General features: G+C 37.4%; 1 protein-coding gene across 7 annotated transcripts in view; it reads left to right on the forward strand.

Annotated features, from left to right (window-relative positions):
• Positions 1-22,373, forward strand: part of LARGE1 (LARGE xylosyl- and glucuronyltransferase 1) — a 286,575-nt gene that overhangs the window by 37,812 nt on the left and 226,390 nt on the right. For 2 of the 7 annotated variants that reach the window (XM_051784576.1, XM_051784575.1), the window contains one exon: positions 4,659-4,749. The exons of the other annotated variants lie outside the window; for them this stretch is intronic. In XM_051784576.1, the coding sequence (XP_051640536.1) occupies positions 4,741-4,749 (9 nt within the window). In that variant the 5' untranslated portion in view covers positions 4,659-4,740. The remainder of the gene's footprint in view (positions 1-4,658; positions 4,750-22,373) is intronic. 7 annotated transcript variants of the gene reach the window in all.

A 22,373-nucleotide genomic window follows, 5' to 3' on the forward strand; every position in this document is an offset into this window, starting at 1 on the left:
TGTTGGAGCATCAGCAATTGCAACCTTATTAAACAACTGAAATCCCACATAATGCTAAATTTTGAATAGCTCTGATTAAATTTAATCTGAGTTCTCTTCCCAGTTTCAAGACTAGTAGGAGGCCTTGGAAAAGTTTGTCTTGAGTGTGTTCACACTCTTTTGCTGACTTGACTTGGCTGGTCATAGAACACTGAACAAAAAAAGTCTTGATTAACTCTGTGTGATGCTTCATATTTTGTTATTTAATAATTAATTTAACAAGTGTGGTAATTTACAATGACATCTCAGTGTTTTTATTTCTTCTATGGAGGGTTCCACCTCTTGGAATCTAAAAGAGCTTGTTTGAATTTCATGTGGTCTCAAGAGCAGCTGTTTCTACATGTCCAAAGAGCTGTAGGAGTGCAACAATGTGGGGACAGTATTGGATTTAGGGAGAAACAGCGAAGTCAAGTTCAATATTTTGTCTGTATGAATTGATTAAAGAAGTGTAAAACAGTGTAATATGTATGTTTTCTTTTTTCCTTTTTTTCTTTTTAATTGGAAGACATAAAGTTTAAACAAATACTGCTGTAAACCGTACTTGCTTTGCTCCTGTTCCAGCACTGTATCTATTTTCTTTTTTTTAATTGGAAAAAGAAACACAAGTTCCTATTGTGCTAGAAAATTCTATTTAAGGTTTTGCAATGTTTTGTTTATTTAAAGGATTAATGGGAGTTGGGGAAAATATTAAATGCTACACTTCATGGAAGTTCCCCAGCTGCTATCAGAATCCAGTGCAAACTGAGAAATTAGATCAGTCCTTGCAGCACACTCATGTAATTTTTAAAATCAGAAGGTTACTAAAAAAAACATAGAATTTTTAAATAGATTCTTCTTATTTACATCTGGGTTTTTGAGCTGTTATGGTTCAATTCTTCAAGCTCTTAAAGCTCTTGTGATTTGGAAGAAGAAAAACAAATACCAGGCAACTTGTAGTAACTGCAAGAGCTGCAACACTGAGATAACAAAATATTCAGAATGCAGTTCCTCTTCACTTAGACCATAGTTCTGCAAATACATAAGCCATGCATTCACTTTAGTAAAGCAAGCAATCTTGTAGAGAGTGGTCAACTCTTGATGACTAAGCATTTGAAAATGTGTTGCCAGGATCAAAGCTGTAGCTATCTACCATTGGTTTCAAGGGCTTGTGGGTGTTTCTTTAAGATACTGACAATTTAATATACTCTGAACTGATAGAAGACTTATTGTAACATAGGAAATGTGGAAAGTCTGATATTTGGGTTGTTTCCAGGAGAACTGTTAAACAATAATCTCATTGAAGAGTGTGCGAATCTAGAGCAAGAAATGTGAAGGATAAATGTTGCAAAGTGCAGAAAAGTCCAGAAAATGACTGAGAAAGCAATACTTTTTCCCCGATGAGTTCTAGAAAAAGGGCCAACTGTGCCCTAGGTTGCATCAGAAAAAGCATCACCAGCCAGGTGAGGGATATGATTTTCCTGTTCTGCTCTGTACTGGTGTGGCCTCACCTTGAATATTGTGTGCAGTTTGGGGCACCACAATATAAGAAGGATCCAAAGCTGTTAGAGAGCATCCAAAGGAGGGCATCGAAGATGGTGAGGGGTCCAGAGGGGAAGCTGTATGAGGAGCAGCTGAGGTCACTTGATTTGCTCAGCCTAAATAAGAGGAGATTGAGGGGAGACCTCATAGTGGTTTATAGATTCCTCACAAGCGGAAGCAGAGGGGCAGGCACTGATCTCTTTTTTTCTGGTGACCAGTGACAGGACCCGAGGGAACTGCATGAAGCTGTGTCAGGGTAGGTTTAGGTTAGGCATTAGGAAAATGTTCTTCACCGAGAGGGTGGTTGGACACTGGAAGAGGCTCCCCAGGGAAGTGGTCACAGCACCAAGCCTTCCAGAGTTCAAGAAGCATTTGGACAACACTCTCGGGCACATGGTGTGATTCTTGGGGCTGTCCTAGGCAGGGCCAGGAGTTGGACTTGGGAATCTTTGTAGATCCAGCTCAGGATATTCTATAATTCTAAATTTTTTTAGCTTGGAAGTTAGCCAGTGTAAAATACAGAAAATCACCAGGTGGGATCTCAAAGCTCAGGCTATGTTCTTCCTGGTTCATGTGTAACTAGGAATTCTTTTCAGGTTCCTAAAGTCATCAGTTGGAAACAAAGCTTCCATCCTACTATAAACTCTGAGTGGGCAATTTCACATTGCAGGAATGGAATTAAATTTACCTGTTTCTCTCTGCCTTGAGTTGAACAAGAATGCAGTTTGCTACAGAATAATTTTCCCCATCACCTAAGTCTGCAGACATAATTCTTACTGCAAGGCCCCAGTAATCTTGATGATTGTTTCTCTTTACAGTGTTACTGTCAATTCCAGAATTGCAGATCAGAATCACATTCCTGCTTTGTCTTCAGAAAACAAATATGGGATTCAAACCCATGGAAATAAGTACTAGGCCTTTATTATTTGCCTTCTTAATCTTTTGAGATTCTATTTTTCTGTGCTGTATTGAAACTAGAAGTTAGTTCTCAATAAAAGTATAGATCTTCATTCAGCGGTTTTGTGCAGTGTCATATGATTGCTAGAAACTGAGGACCAGGGTTAAAAATCTCCACCACCTAGGAGACTTAGGAATAATAGAAATGCTTCTCTAAGTGTAACACTGGTGATGTCAAGAAACAATGTGATCTTTGAAGTATAGGTACTTCCTTGTTTCTATTGTAGATCATCCTTATGATACCAGGAAGGAGGCTTCTGATTCAGGGCCCATGTGTGAGCTCAAGAGAGGTTGAAGATAGGGAGGAAGGGAACAAAGACTCATCTGGATTCTGGATGTTTCTGAGCCTGTTAAAACCCTAGAAATAAGTTTTGACACTTCTCAGGAATGAGAAAGCACTGTTGCTTATTGAACACTTCTAGCAGGCTTGTGGATGTGATTTTGGAAGTACTGGGGTAGATCATAAGTAAAAAAAAAAGATGGGAGGAGGAAAGAAGTGGATGAAAAAGTGACTAGATTGGGCAGCAAATGAAAACAGGAAGGGAGAAGGATAGAGAGAGGCAAAGATAAGGCACTTTTAAGTTAGAAAATCTCCATGCTTCTTTCTGCCATCTATAAATTATTTTTGAGAAAAATGTGTGATCTGCAGACCTCTCTTGTTCTTTATTCCTTTGGCACTTGGTGCAGCTCTCGTATATTTTTCCTACCTTCAGCTAGGATAGAGGGAAAAGTGTTAGATTTTGCTACGGTACGTGAATTTCTCATCAGCTGCTCTTTATGCAGGATCCTACATCACTAAATTGTAAGGGTGGAATTGGTAAAGAACCTGGTGAGTTGAAGACTGGCATATTCAAATTGTTTTAAGAAAATTTCTCCACTAACAAAACTTGTGAGTTTCTGGTGTTGTTTTAAGGAGGTAAATACAACATGATAGTGGAATGGAATAGATTTGTGAATCTCCTTGTTCTGAGCACTAAAGGGTTGTCCAGTTGTAGGTGCTTGGTAGTGTATAAATGCTGATCATAATAAAATATTACACAGAAATTAAATTGCATGAATATAAATAAAGTAACCATTTGTATCTTAAGAAATTGCTGAATTCAAACAGCATCATTCTAATAGAATGAAATGTGACATGGAATGTCATGGAATCTATTTTGAAAGTATAAGCAGAATAAGAAATATTTGTCAATTTTTAGAAAGTTTTAAAAGGCTGTTAAATATTGTCAGTAGCTACACTAACTGATTGTTATAAACTGAAGCAGAATGTTCTTTGGATTCCATAGAGTACATTCAGGTGCATGTTTGTGTGCATGTGTGTATATATATATAATTTGTATATGTTTTTATTACAGATCAGTTGTTGCAAAATATTATTATTGAATCATGAAAAATAAAGATCACTGTAATATCCCCACAAAATTTATGCTTTTTCTGCTGGCATATTTAACAAATGTAAATTTTAGAGCGGTATCATTCATGGAAAGAGGCAGAAATTTATTGTTCTGTGTTTGATAGGATGATTTTGATAAAACATGAATGAGGAATGATATAAAATGGAGCTGTGTTAATTTCAGTTTTTATTACAGCTACTAGGGAGAAAAATAACTTTGTCAAAAATAAAAGAATAAAAGAGGTAAGGGAAATAACCACTTCTTTTTGAGCCTTTAAACCTGGTACATGAATAGTATTTCCGAAAATCTGGACTCTTCTATTCTTTAAGTTTGTCATAGTATCCTAGTAGATGATGGGTAGGTATGGAAAGGAGTTTTGACCTATTTGCCTTCATACTCAGTTGACTGAGGGTCAGCTTGCACAGTTGGTGACTGAGGCAGCAGTATGTTGGCAGTTGGTGGCAGCAACTTTGGGCACAGCTTTGTCAATCGAGTAGTGCTATTTTTCTCTGCCATGCCACTTCCTTTTGAGGTGCACTGTGCCAAAGAAACTCCCAGCTACAAGAGTTAACTCCCATCTTGAAGATCCAAGTGCCCTTGCAGATAGCGATAAGAGTTTCCAGTAAAAGAGGACAGCATACATGATAAACCAGTTGTCAGCCATCCTGTGTACAAAGCTGGGAGAATTATCAGCAATCCCAGAGGGAAATGCGAGTTAGCAAGTCAGTAACAATGTACTTTATTCTGCAGGACCAGAGGTGGAAAACTTTCTGTAGGGTAGGATTGAAGAGCCCAAGTGAACCTACAAAGAAGTTCAACAGGAACATAAGGAATGTTAAAGGTATCAGATTTCCCCAACATTAGTCATGACTACATGTGTCTTGTTCCTTAGATTAAAAATTCTCATTCTAGTCCCAAATCGTAGCCCTAATGTTCTCGTCTTTCTGTCTGATACACCTTGAAAGGGCAGATGCAGTAAGAGATGGTATTGAATTCAGTGATTGCTAGCACACAAGTGCCACTGACAAAACTATTAGGCCTGCTGGACCTTGCAGGCAATACCAGAGCCACTTGCTCTTACTTAAAAAAAAAAATAATCCTTGAAAGTTTCTGTTGGCTGCAACTGTTCACTTTTGAACATAGGGAAACAATACTGAATGGCATTGTATTAGTGTTTGTCTATTATAGGGGTCTGTGATTGAATATGCTCAAAAATTTGGGGCAACTGGAGGTGTGGCAAGTAGTCCAGCTCATGGGGTGTCCAAGCTCTAATAACCTTTATCAGAAATGTGTTTCGTTTTCCATATTCTAACCCTGTATGATTTGTGACACTAGGAAGGAACTGATGGCAGTGCTGGATCAAGGGTTGGACTTGATGATCTTGGAGGTCTTTTCCAACCGGCTTGATTCTATGATTCTGTGACTCACAACTTCAAAATATGCAAAAGCATTGTGAAAATACAACTTAGGGGGATTATTTAATTACCTAAAACTGTTCCTGTATTCCAACCCGAAGGAACTTCCATAGTTACGATTTTATAGTTGTGATAGAAAACAGGTGCATCACTATGTGTTGGTTCTTGCAGAACAAAACTGCCTGGAAGTTATTTCCTTACTTCACTGACATGACCTGTTCATTCCTATTTTATGCAGCGATCACATTCTCTTATTGCCTGTCCTTCTCAAGGGAAAGTTTCTGGTTGACTAATTATGCCCAGGAGCGTATGGTAGCAGGGCAGCTTCATGCCAGCTTCTAGTATCCTTGCCTTTGAAGAAGTTAAACAGCAACATTCGCATCTCCTCCTGAGGAATGCATATTATTTCTTTCTGTGTTGCCGGCATGAGAATGTTTTGTGTGCTTGGGAGTGCCCTTGGTTAGTCAGGCGGCAGTCTGATTCTCCCATGGTAGCTATTCCTTATTTTTATTTTTTTTGATGGGGGGAAAAAAAGGAAGAGAATACTTCAACTTGTTCATTTTTTACACATACAAGAAAAATGTAATGTTGAGAGTGAGAGAGATGGATAACGAATATTTGTTCACCAAAGGCTTTCTGGAGAAGCTGGACAAATGGGCAAAAATCTAAGTTTTATCTTGTGCCTAGATGATTTTCCATTCGGAAAGTTATATTTCAGGATAGAGGTTGTTTCTGGGAAACTGCATGATTCTGGATAGCAAGGTGGGAAGATAATAGGATGAGCTATGTAAGGTCTTCATTACTTAACTTGATATTTGGGTATAATACAGCTTGGCCCATTCAGTCCATCCAGGATTCCTGGGGAAATTTGTCATTTCTCCTAATGCAGGTATCATTTGTATTTTAACCTTGGGAGAAGTAGCAATCTCTAGAAAGTCCTGCTGCAAAACTAAATAGTACAGGGCTATTGAAAGATACTGTTATGCACAACTTGAAGTGAGAAGCAGAATTATTCTAGAAAAAAAATTGTGGACAAGCAAAGGACTTGTCTCTGCTCATAAAATGGTAATCAACATAGTCAGTGAAGTGCAGTGTAAAGCACTGCGGGACATGCCTGCAGTACTTTGCTTTGCATCTGATAATTTGCAAAACACAGCTTACTTATTTATCACCAATTCTGTCATACTGTATTTAGCAGGAGAAAGCAATTTGACATTCTCTTGTGGATTGAGTTTCCCTGCCAGATTCTGGATCTAGGAGTCCTACTTTCTTTTCAGGAGGATTTTCTGGTATGGTCTTAATTTGTTTGAAACCATCCAACCAATTACTACTGTTGCTGTTTTTTAGATCTGCTGTTTGTGTTTTTATTGAGGATAGTCAATATTGCACATTATCCACATTTAGCATATTATCCAAATTCTTTTATAATGGGGATTGATTTTTAACCAAAAAACTAGTCACAGGGATTTCTTGTTACTGCCGATTTATTTAGTACTACATTGTGATATTTAAGTTTATGTTGTACTAGTTTATAATTTGGCTTGCAATTACTATTGAATCCATTATAGCATAATATTGCATAAGATAACAAGAGTAATTTACTCATACATTTTCAGGAAAACATGTTTTGTTCTTCATTGCTTTTATTTGGTTCTTAAAATGTTACAGTTATATGACTCTTTTAGTTAAGTGTTGGGACTGCAGAGGATGCTAGATAATCTCGTCTTTTTTGTGTGGGTAACAAAGAGATGGCAGACATAGGCATGAAGTTAGTCCTTGTGGAGGTCTGTGTATATAACCAAATTTGGAAAGATGGAGTATAATGAAAAAAGATTTAAAAAGTTTTTACATGTTTGTAGGCTTTAGTTTCTGTTTTTGTAGTTTGAAGGACTTCACTTCTATGCCTCCTAGTAAGTAACACTTCATTACCTGGACAGTTTGCATGAAAAAATGGAATGAATTTTCAAATAAAAAATAAATACATAATATTTCAGAAGTATCAATTTGCGGTTTAATGTCTTTTTTTTTTTTTTTTAATTCCATGAAGCATAACTACAGACCATCCAAATCAAGTCAGTAACTTCCTCCAGCTCAAACTTGTCAAGGTATTGGGTTTAAGAGCCCAATTTAGCTAAGAAGTGTCTGCTCTCTGGGTTGTACACCAAGAATTTTAGAACAAAAGTAAGCTTTCCAGCAAATGTTGAACCATGAGATCTGGGAAAACAGGAAAAATATCCCAAAGGATGAGAAAGAAATCCCCTTAAGCTTGAACATCCTGCATATGCAACCTCTCATGTGTGGTTAAGTGCTCTTCAGAATAAGCAGAGTTTTGGTAGTCTAGAGCTGTTTTCCAACTTCATTAGGCAGGAGAAATATGTTAAATATGCTCAGTGGTGAAATTTCCATCTCATCTATGAGTCTATTCTATATGATTTATAGCAGCTTGATCCAAGTGGCAGCTCATGGGCCAGCCTGGCCTATACCATGATTCCATTCGTCCTCCCACCTTTTCCTCAAAGATGGACAGTGACTCTTTTGGACTTGAAAGTCAAATGACTCTCTTTATATGTGGGCAGCTACTTGGAGCAATACTGTATAAAAAGTGATGGGAATTAAACAGTGGCATGTCTCTCATTATCCATATCTTCTATGTTGCAGTCAGAGTTTCCCCACTGGCACAGCTGACAACTAGAGCATAGGAGTCTCATAGCTGTGATCTGGAAGTATAGCTACAGAAATGGAGTCAGGCACATTTAAGTTATGATTCTGTAAAGTGTGACTTGTCCTCTAATCTGAAAGCAATAGTGGTATAGATAAGGGAAGGAAGGTCTTTACCTGAATAAAGAATAACCATCTGGCTTTACACTGGAGACAGTTTGTGCAAGACTTTTGGCAGCTTTTCTACTTTGTCTTTGGGTGGGCAACAATTGAAGAATTACTTGTGATGTCTTCTGATTGGTTTCCACCTCATTCATATATAATTTATTTTATGCTTAACTCTACACCCATGAATAGTCCCTCTGAGGTAAAGAGAACAACTGTTGTGTGCCGAAGTACCTTGACTATTGAACTCATTTTTCCTCCACGCTCAGAGCTGCCCAAGAGTTATTAAGACATTTGACAGCAGTATGCCAGAATGCTGGCAAGCCTCTGCCTGTACCATTATTCTCCTGTCTTCTCTCTCTTCCTGCATTACAGCCTTATTGTAGGTTCTTCTTACTTATTATCATCTTTTCTCATGCTGACCCTTATGCTTAGAATTTCTCTCTGATTGCATCAGAAAGCTGTTCTTACTTTGTATGTTTGCAAACAGTAACGTGTTTTTCTTGACTGAATTCCTCTTTAAAACACACATCCTGTGTGTTTTATGCACACATCACTATGTGCATAAAAGAAAAGAATAGTGTTATGTATATTAAACTAAAATATATCCATTTCACTGCCTGTTCTGTACTGAATAACTAATTCATGTTCTCTCTTTTTATTGCATATTTTAAGTTTATTTGGACAGAGGTCCCCTCTTTCAGTGGTTTGCCAAGTGCCATGTAAGTTAATTGTGCTTAGTAAATAGCAATAGGGTCATGTTAAATTTTAGCTTTTGCCTTTGATGCTATAACTGTCTCTGGGATCCAATACAGCAATATTCAACTCCAAGAGAGGCTCCAAGTGAAAGAGTTACTTGTTCTTGTCCTGTTGGACAACTTTTCTCAACTCTAATCTGTTGTGCTGTCTGGCATAACTGAGGACCCCTTTTCAGGGGAGATCTGTAACTAAAATGAAGAGTTACTGCAGATCAGGACAGAGGTGGCTTGGCAAAGCTGGATGAGATTAGCATACTGCAGGCTTTTTTCTTCAGCCAATGCTGCAGTTTCCTCATTTTGTGTCACTTGCAAATCAATTTAAGGATAAATAAATAAATAAAATCGTTAAGTCTTGGCAATTATAGCATTGTTCTTAGAATAATTTATATGAGTATTTACTGGGGATTTTGTACTGTTTTCAGCCTGGTTTACTAAATATGTGGTATATTAGCACTGCTGTGTTCCTCACTGACAGAAGTTTTCCTTCCTAAATGAGTAATCTGAAACAAGCAAACTTAAGCCTGTAGACAGTGCATCCATTCTTACCAGCTACCTTCTTTGAACTGCTTCAAATTAGTCCACATGTTCCTGGGGTGTCTGCCACAATTTTTTGGATGACAGTGTGAAAGACACAAGAATATTGCATAATGGTACTTTCTAGACTCTGAAAGATATTTAGGCAATGGGGAAAAAAGTTGTGTTATACTGATTTTATATAGGTTTTCTCTTGTGTTGTGGGATCCCCTGAGTAATTATCCTGATAAATAGGGCACCGTTTTTTTTTTTGCCAACTGTAGAGGTCTGAAGACTATACGATTAGTGTATAAAGCTATTATGTAAATCCTCTTTGCCCCAGTTTAAGTTAATGCTCTACATATGGCATGCCTGGTAGGGTGAAAATTCATGTTCCCTCTTTACCCAAGCAATGCCTGGCAGTGCTGCTCTTGGTGTGTCGTTAGAATAGGAGAACTGGTCAAGGGGTTTGTAAGTAGTGAAGAAATTACTTTAGTTTTTCATGTATAGGATACAGATGACTCACTCCTTCTGTGTTTTAGCACTGACATGAGACTTCTGTAAATAGCACATGTTCAGAAATAGGACATCTCCCACCCCCATTAGCTATGATATCAAGGTAATGTAGCTATTTGATTTTAAAACAAAAAGCAGGAGCGAATTTCAGCACTAGTGGCAATCTAGAATTGCAGTCTAGACAAGGGAAAAATTTACTTGCACTTCCTGTCAATAGGACAGATTACTAGTTATCGTCTAGCTACTATCTATTAGATAAAGAGAAAATAAATGAGGGTGGCCAAGACGATTGATAGGAGATGGACAGAGGGTTTTCTTTTTTTCTTTCTCTCTTTCAGAACAGTATTTCAAGATCTTGCAATAAAGTCTGAGAGTTTCTGAAAGGGAAAAAGTAAGATTGGTAAAAATATCAGCAGTGTGCTGATAGTTGAAGAGTTTGAAAGAAGTTTTGTTATGCTGTATGCATTTTTTTTTTTTTTAATATAGAACAGTCATGTTGTGACTAAGAATTCCTTGATTACAAAATTGAGAAAGGAGAGAGTCATACCTCTCTCCTGGAAATTCTGGATTCCTACCACATTTATCTATCTCACAACCTGGATGCAGAGGGGCAATAAGAAAGAACCCAAACCAAGAAAGAAATGAAGAAGGGAATGGAAGGTAACTATGAAGTCCTGCACCTGGGATGGAATTAGCCCATGCAGTAACAACCGGATGGGGACAGACTGGGTAGAAAGGTCTGCAGAAAAAGGCCTGGGGACTCTGCTTGATGACAAATTGAACATCAGAAAACAGTTTGTCCTTGAAGCAAAGAAGGCCAATTACATACTGGGTTGTATTAGCAAAAGTGTAGCCAGCAGGGTGAGGTAGATGATTATTCCCTCTATTTGGCGTTTGTGAGACCAGGCGTGTAATACTGTGCTCCACAACACAAAAAAGCACAAAAAAGCCATGCTTGCATATGTGTAGTGGTAGACTACCAATAACCTTCTGGTAGGTTTAGAGGACTTAGGCAGGTTAATATGAGTAGCAAGATTCTGTGTGTCAGCTGCCTGTGTTGATTGTCCACACACTTGCCCTGACTCCACAACAACATCTTTGTGGCAGCTTACTTCCTTTTCAGCTGAGAACTGAAGTAACTCTGTTTTAGCATAGGATACAAACGTGTATACTGGTTGTTTCTCAGCAGTTGGTACAAGTTAACTACTTGCCTCATGGTAACCTGTGCATACATCACAGTTGAGAATTAACCTTTTTATTTGTACCTTACAGCAGCACAACTGCTTTCTGAATCATTCAACTTCACATTATGCCAAAATCCCTTAAAAGCCAGTGATGTGAAGATACAGTCTTATGTATGAAAATATACAATATATTTAAAAGCTCCACAGCTGCTGCATGGACATCCTCTGTTACTTCTTTACACATATTTTTGCTAGATCTCCACAGCCCAGTTTTCAAGTTGAAGCGTGTACCAGTTTCACAAGTTCTTAAACTTCCATCTCTTTTTGGGATTAATTCAGTGAATCCCACAGGTGAACGAGATTGTTCCTATTTATAGAAAAGCCTTCAACACACATTCAGCACTGAAGTTTGTCACCAATGCAGAAAAGTAGATCTTTCTTTAAAGAAAGTCAAAACACATAGTAAACAACTCTGTAACTAAACGTAACGAGAGGATGAGAAAGGAAACATGAAAAAACATACAGAAATGATTGGGTTGTGGATAAAGGTAATCTGCATCTGGCCTGAAAGCTAAATGAATGCTCTGCTGTTGTTTTCAGTCAAGATGAAAATGTAGGGTGTGTAGGGAAGGCAGGCTAGCTCTTGGGAAGGGGTATATATAGAAATGGAAATTACCATTTCTGAGGTGAAAGCAAACTGCAAAGAATTTAATGTATTGAAACTGAACAGACCGGATAATCCCTACCTCAGAATATTGAAGTAACCAGCCCATGAAATTGTAAATCTACTGGTTAGGATTTTTTTAGAATTTATAGATAGCAGGTTGTTTTATATGGCTGGAAAAGGGTAGCTGTGGTGTCTGTCTTTAAAAACAGAGCAGAGACATCTGCCTGACTACAACCTTGTTGGTTTGATCTCAGTGCATTATCTTAGAACACATTTTGAGGAAGGGAATGCTTACAGGCATGGAGGTGAACAGCAAATGAGATGAAATGTGCCCAGTTTACCAAGAGAGGTGCTACTACTACACTAATCTGCTATCTAACATTATAACTAATTTTTAAAAAGGGGTTGGAGTGCTTATTTATCTGAATTTCAGCAAAATAACTGATGCATTGTTACATGGGGAAATACTAGTTAAAACAAAATGAAGTTTAGAATAAGGAGTGAAAGGGTGGGCAAGAGAATCAATGCAATTGTAATGAATCAGTAAGTAAAACTGAAGAGTGCTAGATAGAGAAAATAATGCTGGAGTACCTCAAAGATGATATTTCAGAATATTTTAATGCTTTCTTTTTAAGGAAGTTGACATGAAAAATAGGAAGGCTGAAAGTTGCTGGAATAGTGGTCAGAAGTGCTGGACAGAAAAAGAAGATGCATAATATGGATAGCATGCAATTGTAACAGTTCTTTTAATATGTTGGAAATGCTGTTGTTTGAAAATGGCTAAAAGAGAAAGAATGGAATATGGCTGTCAGCTGCAAGGTGGTTATGAACTGTGTCTGTGAGGCAATCCTAAAGGAGAGCAAATGTGATCATAAAAAGGTTCAGGCAGGAAAGGTGTTTTTGCCAAACTGGGAAATACTGAAACCATTATACTTCTGTAGTGCAGTTCTTACCTGCAATGCTACACATCCAGAACGCTAAATGATCTCTTTAGAATAGGTGATTGTAATTTGGAAAATAAGCAGAGGGGAGGAATTGCTTTGGCTTGTCAGGTTATTGAAGTAGCAGCAGAGGAGTGGAATGCTGCTTACCATGAATGCATTGTGGAGAGAACAGCACAGCACTGGGAAGAGCTATGTATGCTGAAAGGAAGTACAGTGCCATTCTTGCAGTCTATAACATGTTGCCCAAAATTCTTTTCTGGATTATGAGACATTTAAATATTGGATCTATTTAAAAAAATGAATAAATGAATCTTTAAAAGATTCAGGATCTTATTTTTCAGGTCTGTTACGAAGACTGTTGTATTAGGGGATGCCCTGGTACGTTTCCCTGTTTTCCTAGAATGGATGAGCCTTGCTGCTCTTGGACAATAGGATGTTTCTACTCTTTCCCATTTGACCTGTTAGCAGGAAAAATTACAGTTACAAAAGTAGGATGTTACTTGGCTAGAGATGTGCAAAGCAGATGTTTAGGGCATTATCTGGTTAGTTGGGTTATTTAATTGAGGGAATCTCCTTTAAACTCTGAACTATAAACAGTACTGAGAGAGTTCTTGAATGCCTTCTTCCTGACATTCTAATTTGGCATTTATTCAGGATGGCGAGAAAGCTCAGATCTCCACTTTCATGATGACAACCCTGAACTAGTTGCTTTTCAGACTGCTGTCTGATACCTCTTTACAGATCTTCTGGGTTTTGATCAGTAAAGAGTTGTCATAACTCTGACTAAATTTCTCCCGCTTTTTTCGATGGTTCAGTTTTCAATCTCTTCTAAAGTGAAAACACTATTTGTTCTGCTAACCACAGTGCTCAATAGTACACTGAGCATGGAATTTAAATGTAAAACAGTTTGCTTCATAAACAGCTGAACTAATGAGGACTGATTGTCTACTGAAATGTATCCTGTTATCCTCATCTACCTCTCTTCGAAACATTCACAGATACCGCTTATATCACTTACTTAGTTGGAGAATTAACAACAGACAGAGTGGCTAGTGCAAACCCATTCACATGCTAAAGTTTTGGGTAAAGTCTGAGGTGTAATTACCTTCCTTCAGTGGGAACACTCACTTTGTTCTTCTTCCTATGCTTCCTTAGTTGCTGATTTTCACAAAACTGGCAAGAATTTCATCTGTTGAAACTGCTGACACTCTGTCAAATTTAGATGAAATTAGCCAGAAGTCATGAATGGGAAATACCTAGAGAGACAAACATTCCTTTTCACAAGAAATGAAGTTAAAGACCTTCAGAGGAAACAAATCTGCAGTCACTTCAGATCTCAATCATACCTAATAGAAAAGGTGAAAGCCTCTGTGTGTCTTCCATCACAAATAATTTAAAAAATACAGCTCTGAAAAGTCTCATGAGGAAAGAAGGTGATGCAGAAAGCTGTGTGGTGCAGGAGAGACGAGTTCTTATTATGTCTCTCCATCTCGATCCTCTGTGCTAGATTCTTGCAGGCAACAAAAGCATTTCTTTGGAGACATTCAAGTATCCATCTTATTTCAGACAATAGGAGTAAATGACTGACAGACTTGTAGGTATTTCTAGACAACTGGAAAAAAACTGAGAAAAACTATGGGGATTTATAAAGGATTTGTTTTTTTTCTCAGAGTCTGAATTAAATAGCCAGGATCTGGATCTTTGCTTACTTACACTGTAGCTGTATAACACTGAATCGACTGATTCCACTGGATCTACTCTGTATTTGGTGAAAATTAAGATAAGAATCAGGTACCATTTTACCATTCTGATCAACAGACTCTCAACCAACTGATCCATCTTTCTCTAAGCTAATTGAATGATAACACTGAATGAAAGAGGACACATTTTGACATAATTGGGATCAGGAGACTTGCTTTCTCTTTTTTACCCCCTGAGTGGACAAGCTGTTGATGTTCTCTTAAAGGTGCTTATGATACATGAAATATTTAATGTCTTTTGGAATTACATTTCTTCCTCCTAAAAATACTACATGTATAGTGTGTATATTTTAAAATGTCAAGCCATTTATTGACAGAAGTGTGAACACAGTAGACTTAAACAGGTTGTGTATGTTCTATTTTATTTGAATGAAAACAGAATATACAGAATATGAATAAACAGTATATACAGAATATGAAGTGTGTATGTTTTTCTGTATCACCTCTGTGCATATTTCCATGATTCCACAGGTGGGATGGATGGCTTTGGCGGCACTGATACACAAACAAAATTTTAATTTACCTTATGCTTCCAAATAAAGGGAGGCTGTTTAAAATGTTCCTATTTTTTGAAATTCTGGATTATTTGAAAATGAAAATATTTAAGATAAATTTTAGTTACTTGATTTTTGCAGATTGGATATATTTCTCATGTTAGTAAGAATCCAGTTATAACTGCAACTAAATCCTTCTTTTCCTACTTGTTTTGAATTTACTGAAATTACCAAGTGACTTGTACTGATTTAGAGAGTTTGTGTATTTTTTTTTCCTCAAATGTTTTTTGCAGCAAAAATCAGGAAGGCAGGAGGTGGGACAATGAGAATATGATTGGGTGGGAGCTGGATGTGAAACAGTTGAACAAGCAGGAGAATTCCTGGTAGTCTTCCTACACTTTCCTATAGAGTTCATGTAGCTAATGTTGCTGGTATTGACCATCTTTTTGGCTATAAAGAGAATAGATGTGGTTTAGTACACTATTTGTAGGATATAATTCTTGTTCTCCTCCTAAATTCTCATTCCACCTCCTCTATAGATTTACTGATGATCCTAAGTGATCTCTCCTTGGGTTTCCCTTCTGTATGGTGGATGACATTGCTTTGAAAATGCAATGAGCAGCAGTCAGGGGAGGGTAGCCGAGGTGGATTTGGGGGTAAGCAGGGGAATTGAAGCTTAATTTTTGAAACAATGTGTATGTTGCAAGGGGAAGGAATCCATGTTCTGTAGTCTTAGGTAAGTATAGAACAGCTCTTGCAGAAAATATCTTCAAAAATTCACTTGCTCTGAAGGAGCAACTGTCAGTCTTGAATATGGGCAGCTCTAATACAGAACCATTGTGTAAAATCTAGACTTAGATTTTTCTTCTGTTGACTTTGCTGATACATAGAGAAAGGAGCAGACATAGACTGACTCAGCAGACTTTTCATTTGGAAGGCTTCATTTTCATGAAGGGCTTAAATTAAACTATATAAATATAAAGAATGCATACACACACATTGCACTGTGAATCTTACAAGATTTTTCATACTTTCCCTTTTCTCTGATTTCATAGACAGCTCTGTATGAATGATTCTAGGAAGAAGGACAGTGAAATGGTAAAGGTGCTATTCTCTGTAGGAATGCTTAAAATAGTAATTGAACTATGATTCTACTTCATGCTTCTGATGAAAAACTTTAACTTGAAAATTAAGGTTGGAATTCAAATACCACTTAGAATAAAACTGAGAGCAAAATGCTGTTTTCAGAACAATAATTTTTAAGGGTGCTCATTATTGCTGTGTTTTCCTCTAGGCCAGTAGCAAAACTGCCATCCTTTTCAGTGAGAGGAAAACTAGGCTAGTACTGGGCATTTCTGGAGGTCGCACTTTAATATGTTGTCTAAAGAAATATTAGGGTGGAAATGGAAGGTTTTCACAGAAGGGCAAAACAAACAAACCCTCTCTTCGTATGTTTGGGAAACTGGCCAAATACAATGAAGGTTACTTGGATAACCTTTACTCTGTAAGTGCAATGCTGCCAGTTTCTCACATCCCTCTTAGCTGATCCTGTGAACCTTGTTCTGGACAGCAATTCTTCAAGGAATGGGTTTACAAAGCCTCACGTGAATTTTTGTAAGATTGCAGATGTCAAAAATCAGAAAAGTTGCTGTAGATTTTGTACACTGTAGGCGAGGTTTTGTACAAAGTGTGTATTGGCCATATCCATGTTTTGTTTTAAGTGTTCTCCACTACCTCCTTTTAATTTAACCTCCACTACTGTTTAATCTGTGTACCCTGAGAAGTGCATGCAAATCACAGAGATAAAACACAAAACCTTTCCTTGTATCATCTTTTTAAAATCATAGGGTAGATGGTCCAAAAATTAGAAAAGAAATGGCCAACAGAAAAACTTCCTCTGTAGGGACATGCATAAGATGTTCCTCTCTCTTGATAGTTCTTGATTTCAAATGATACAAGAATGAATGAAAGATTTCAGTTTGGTAGAAATTGCCCAACACATACAGAAGTTATTAGGGACAACAAAGAATAATTGCACAAGCCTTGTTTCTTTAGGAAACTTAATTAAAAACACAGGTGAAATTCAGTTTTAACAAGGTAGTAGTGTGTATTTTGCTCATGGCATTTTTTTTCTAAGAAGAATGAGAACATTGTAACAACATTGTAACAGTGCTATTCTAGTTCTCTTTTGTTTTCTGGAAGTATTTTTTGTCTGTTTGTTTATTGAACCTTACTCCACCAAAAAAAACCCCCTATTTTTTTCCTGAGGATTCCTTTAAATTCTTTACCATTTTTGTAAATAGCTAAAATTGGCTGCGTTTGTGCTAGTTCATCTTTTACATTCCTTGTAGACTGGAATGTGTGTTGAGCTTGTAAACCCTTTGGATTACACAGAGACCTAATTGTTTATGCAATCAGACTTTTTCATCATGACACTCAGTTGGAGTGAATATTTAAAAATACACACCATATATAGTCTGATGCCAGAGGCAAGCTTATGCTCACATTGTAATGTGAGAGGTGATAAATACAAAAATTATATATGTGTAATTATGTATATAAAGGATTTTTCTCATACTTAATATTGATGCTTATTCTTTTGGGCTCTTAAACTGGTTAAATTTTTATCTGCTGATAGACTAGAAGCATAAAGAAGAAATCTAGTGGATATGAAATTATTTTGCCTCAGAAATTGTCAGCAGAGACCTATTCTCTCATTAAACTGCGTATATCAATTTTCTTGCAAAACAGTATGATTTTTTTAGTTTTCTGATTGTTTTTCAAAATCTTGAGTACTGTTGCTGTGAAATATGAGATTTTAAGTTGGCATTGACTGTTTCACTTTGATGAGATGTAAATAGTATTATTGGATTTCCCATCAACTTCAGACTTCGTAGGCACATGTACATGATTCAGTAATGATCAGATAAATGCAAATAGCCTACTTGATTCCCTCTTTTTTTTTTTTTTTTTTGAGAAAGGTAATAAGAACATAGATTGCATTCTCCCAACTCCTACAGTGGGAATTATTATACTATTGAATTTAGATGATTTTACCCCATTTATTTGTTTCTCCATTGTTTGAAATACCTGGAAAGAAGGATTAGGAGTTAAGTATGCAGCCCTTTCATTCTCCTCATAGGCCTTAATATTTGAGTCACTAGGGCAGAGGACTTGGCTGGGAAGAGAGTAACTACACAGACTGACTTCTAAACCTTACAGTGTCATCTTTGAAGTACAGCAGCATCTCAAAGGAATCCTGGTGCTCTTTATGCATGCATCAATTTGGCTGAACCTTACTTTATTACGGCTTTTTAAGTTAACAGTATTCAAACTACTGTGGTAGCAACTAGTAAGTGCTGTAATGAGCAATTTGTAGGAAGCATAGTAATACTGGCAGGTTTGAAACAAGGTGACTGAAAGGGCAGTTGGATGATCATTTATCTGGTCTCCACATATGGTAAACAATCTCTGTTAACCCCCAAAATAACTATTGGGCAGCTGCTGCTCTTTCAGCTGTTCATTTAGCTGCTACAAGAGAAGTCCTGGGACTTTCAGGGAATGTTTCTCTAATCTGCAGCACCAGGTACCTCCTGCTAGGCCAAAGGCACTCTGTGTTAATTCTGTCTTTGTATTTTCATGCCCCAAGTCTGACTGCTGTGTAGAATGTGTGAAAATTAAAGCTCTCTGTAATTAGGAAAAGGTACAGAAGGGACAAGCATAGGAGTGAGCTGAAGATTGCTGTTTTACACCTCTTCTTCTGTTAAGAGTAGAATATCATTTGAGTCAGGAAAGTTGGGTTTTTTTCCTCCCCTGTCCTAGATGTTACCCTTTTGAAGGAGGTTGCTCCCCACCTCCTAGTATTGTCCTGGCATTTGGATGTAAGGAATAACTGTTCTATTATGAAAAAAAATACATGTATTAACTGTAAATTAAGATTAGTAAATTTCCATGTATACATTATACATATTTATTTTTAGAAAGTTTTGTAGAAATAACTTTAATCAGGTAGATCACAGTCCTGAATGATTTTTTTTTTTTGTCATGCAAAGGATTTTATTAATATAAATCCATATTTTCTGACTGGAAAAAAGAATTAATGAAAAGTAAACCTGAAAAATGATCTTATTGTCGGAGTGGGCTTCCATTTTCCCACCTCTGGCAATTGTGCCTTACTAACTTCACAGTTTTGGGACCTTATGAAAACTGGTACCAAGCAAGTTGTGGTTTTCAGTCTTTCCAGACTGAATTCCCATATAAACATTTTTACAAAATAATTGACAATACCTTTTATCCTGTTTGATATGCTCTTTAGACAGGGAGATGACTGCAGCATTTATTCATATGAATAGACTCTTGACCAATCTTACCATAATTTCTGTTCAGTAAATCAGTTTGGTCTTGGAGAGTGCATGATACTTCTTTCTACTTTCTTGAAGACTGAAACATCATCTCATAAACTCTAGGTGGATTATGTAAATGCTGATAACGTGATCAAGGCATCAGCAGTTTGCCTCTTTAGTTTCAGTGGATCAAAACTGGGATTTGAATTGCAATTTTATTCTAAAAGTTGTTTCTTAGTATCAGAACTGATAAGACACTGTAGAAAATGAAGAAAATAAAATTCTGGTACCCTCTGCAAATCCAAGATTCTGAAGGAAGGACCCAGCTCATTATCTCTACCTAACACTTAGAGATATTGGGTTGAGTGTACCTGCTTCTAACTGCTGTTCTAGAATTGACAACTGTGTAAGCAAGGCTGAGGTTGAGGTTTGCAATCCATAAGAAAAAAAAAAATGCAAGTTTCAAACTCTGCTATAACATGGTTGTAAAAAAACATGTATAATGTCGAAGTGGTTTTAGGGTAAACCACGACATGATTTGTGTTTAGCAATGTCTTCTCCCCCAAGCTGTTCTCACAGTTTCTTTCCCCATACCTCATTTTTTTTCCTCCCCCTCTTTAACTTGGCTTTACTACAGGAGTGGAATTTTCTCAATGGTAAAAAAGCATTTTCTCAAGGACTGATCTCAATATGTAGTTGCACTGTTGGAAAGTACAGCTGTATAAAGCCAGATCTAGTGTATTTGCAGTCTTGTCTTGCTGATCCCTGGGAAGTTCTACTCTCCTCTTATTTCAGAAATATGTAAAGGACTTCACTAAAGATAGGAAATACTGAGCCTTTTATTTAAGTAGGAGATGGAGAAAACACATACACAGTTTTATTTACAGGTTCAAGGCCAATGTGTGGACAAGGTCTGTGAGGTAGTCGCTTTTTCCCACTGAAAGGTAGAAGTGGCCATAGCAGACAAACTGCATCAATTTGAAAATGCAGGGTTATGGATCTCGTGCACTATTTAGTAAAATGGTGTGGTATTTCTCCAGGGCAAAAACTCCAAGTAGAAATGTTACAGTGCCTATGTTCTTGCATGTTGTAATATCACCCCCATTCAGTACACACCAGTAATGTAACAATATGCCCCACAGTATGCACTTCATGGTTCATACTCCTTGTCTCATTGTGGAATACAGAAACAGGGTTTTCCGGTTTGTTTCAAGTGCTCATCTATTCCCTTGACAAAGAAGGACAGACAGCTCCATCCATGCCTGAAGTACTTTGTTTAATATATCGTCTCTCCAAGACACATTTTGAAAGGGTGCAGCCTTAAATACGGTGCTGTCAAGGAGAGTTATGGCTACAACTTTTATTACTGCTACTTGCAAGAGCGAAGAGATAAAGCACAGGAAACATGCAATAATGATGGACGTGTTCTTCTGACGCACACTACTGTAGCTGCAGCCACTGATTTTGTGTTAGCAGAAGATGCTGCCCAGAATGTGTAGGCATATCATAGTCAAAATGCTCATGTGAGGAATTACGCCATTTGAAAGTTTTGTTAAAAAGAAAGGGGAAAAAAAAAAGTCTTAACAGCTGTTGGAATTATGTCTTTCCAGCAGTTACTGAACTGGGCTGGAAATGAGCCAAAAAGTTGAGCTAAAAATATTTGTATGCAGTTACCAGCCTTTTTTTAATCACAGTGGTCTGACTTCAGTAGCCAAGGAAGCAGCATCAGTGCTTTGGTATTTCCACTATGGTTGTACTGTTTCAGCCATCTCACACAAAGCACCAGACAGTATCTCCCTGAAGCTACCAGTGGCAAAATGCACCATCTTCTCAGCACACAGAGCTCGTGTAGAGAAGAGGGACGTCAGGTCTTTTCTGTTCAATGCAGGAAGCTGCCTGGTGATCCCACTGCACTTGGCATAATGGGAGACATGGTACTGCAAGTGCAAACAACTGCCTGTAGTACACATTTCTCTTCCCATCACTTAAAAAATAGTTTGGAATGAATTAAAAATAACTGCCTGGAATACTGTGATACTAGCTGGGACTGGTTTAATGTCCATGGTAAACATGATGCAGCCAACTTTCTAAAAATACAGATCTTGCGAGTTATCCCCATAATGTATAACTGCAATAGAGGCTATTAGATGTAAATTTCCAAAATTTAATGTTGACTCTTGCCACCGCCATAACACAATTTTAAGTCTGCTCTTTGAGATTGTTACCATACAACCATCTTGCATAAATATCATACAAAGGCTGAACATCACTACGAGCACTGTGAAAGAGTATGATATTCCTTCCTTTCCTTAGGCTAGAAAGAACTGAAGTTTGAATAAGAAATGCAGGAGCTATATGTGGATGGCAGAACACAGAGAGATATTGTTATACAATTTCTATAACATTAAAAGAGTCTTCTATGTGCCACTGTTGCCAAAGATTTCACCAGTGATATGAGGAATAGTTAATCCTTTAATTCAGTGTGTAAGAATAACAAATACACTGGTCTGTTCCAGTGTATTCTTCCACTGTGCAGTGCAACTATGTCTTATCACAGTGAAGGCAGCTAGAATGGGATCATTATGGCTCTGGTCTGTCAGTGCTTCTCCGTTCCCAGAGAGCTGAGCTGCCTTTGATAACAGTCTCTTATTTGCTGGGAGATCACAGAAGACTGACTGTTTGAAAAATCCCTCTGTCACTGCTCTATCTAGCTGCAGTGCTTATGTGTCATGTCTAGGATGTCCTTGCCCCTCAGTCTCTGTACCTAAGTGGAAGTCCTGGCAAAGGGCTTGAGTATCTATCAAGCCTCTTTCAGTATCCTACTCCTGTTCAGTTCCTTCTTCATTTTCCCTTATTGCTCTCTCATTTGTCTTTTATTTCCTTGCACTACAGGAGTTAGGAGACTAAGAATGTTTGATAATGTTGAAAAAGGAGAAGGAAGAAAAAAAAAAGGTTGGGTATAAAGTTGTTCTCAAGCTTTTTCAGTAATTTTCTAACCTTTAAATTACCTAACTGCTTGCTAAGGTACCCAGTTTTCCTTTGAGTTTT

Source organism: Manacus candei, unplaced genomic scaffold, assembly GCF_025592945.1.
Source record: "Manacus candei isolate 608988 ecotype Guabito, Panama unplaced genomic scaffold, ASM2559294v1 h1tg000018l, whole genome shotgun sequence".
Lineage (NCBI taxonomy): Eukaryota > Metazoa > Chordata > Aves > Passeriformes > Pipridae > Manacus > Manacus candei.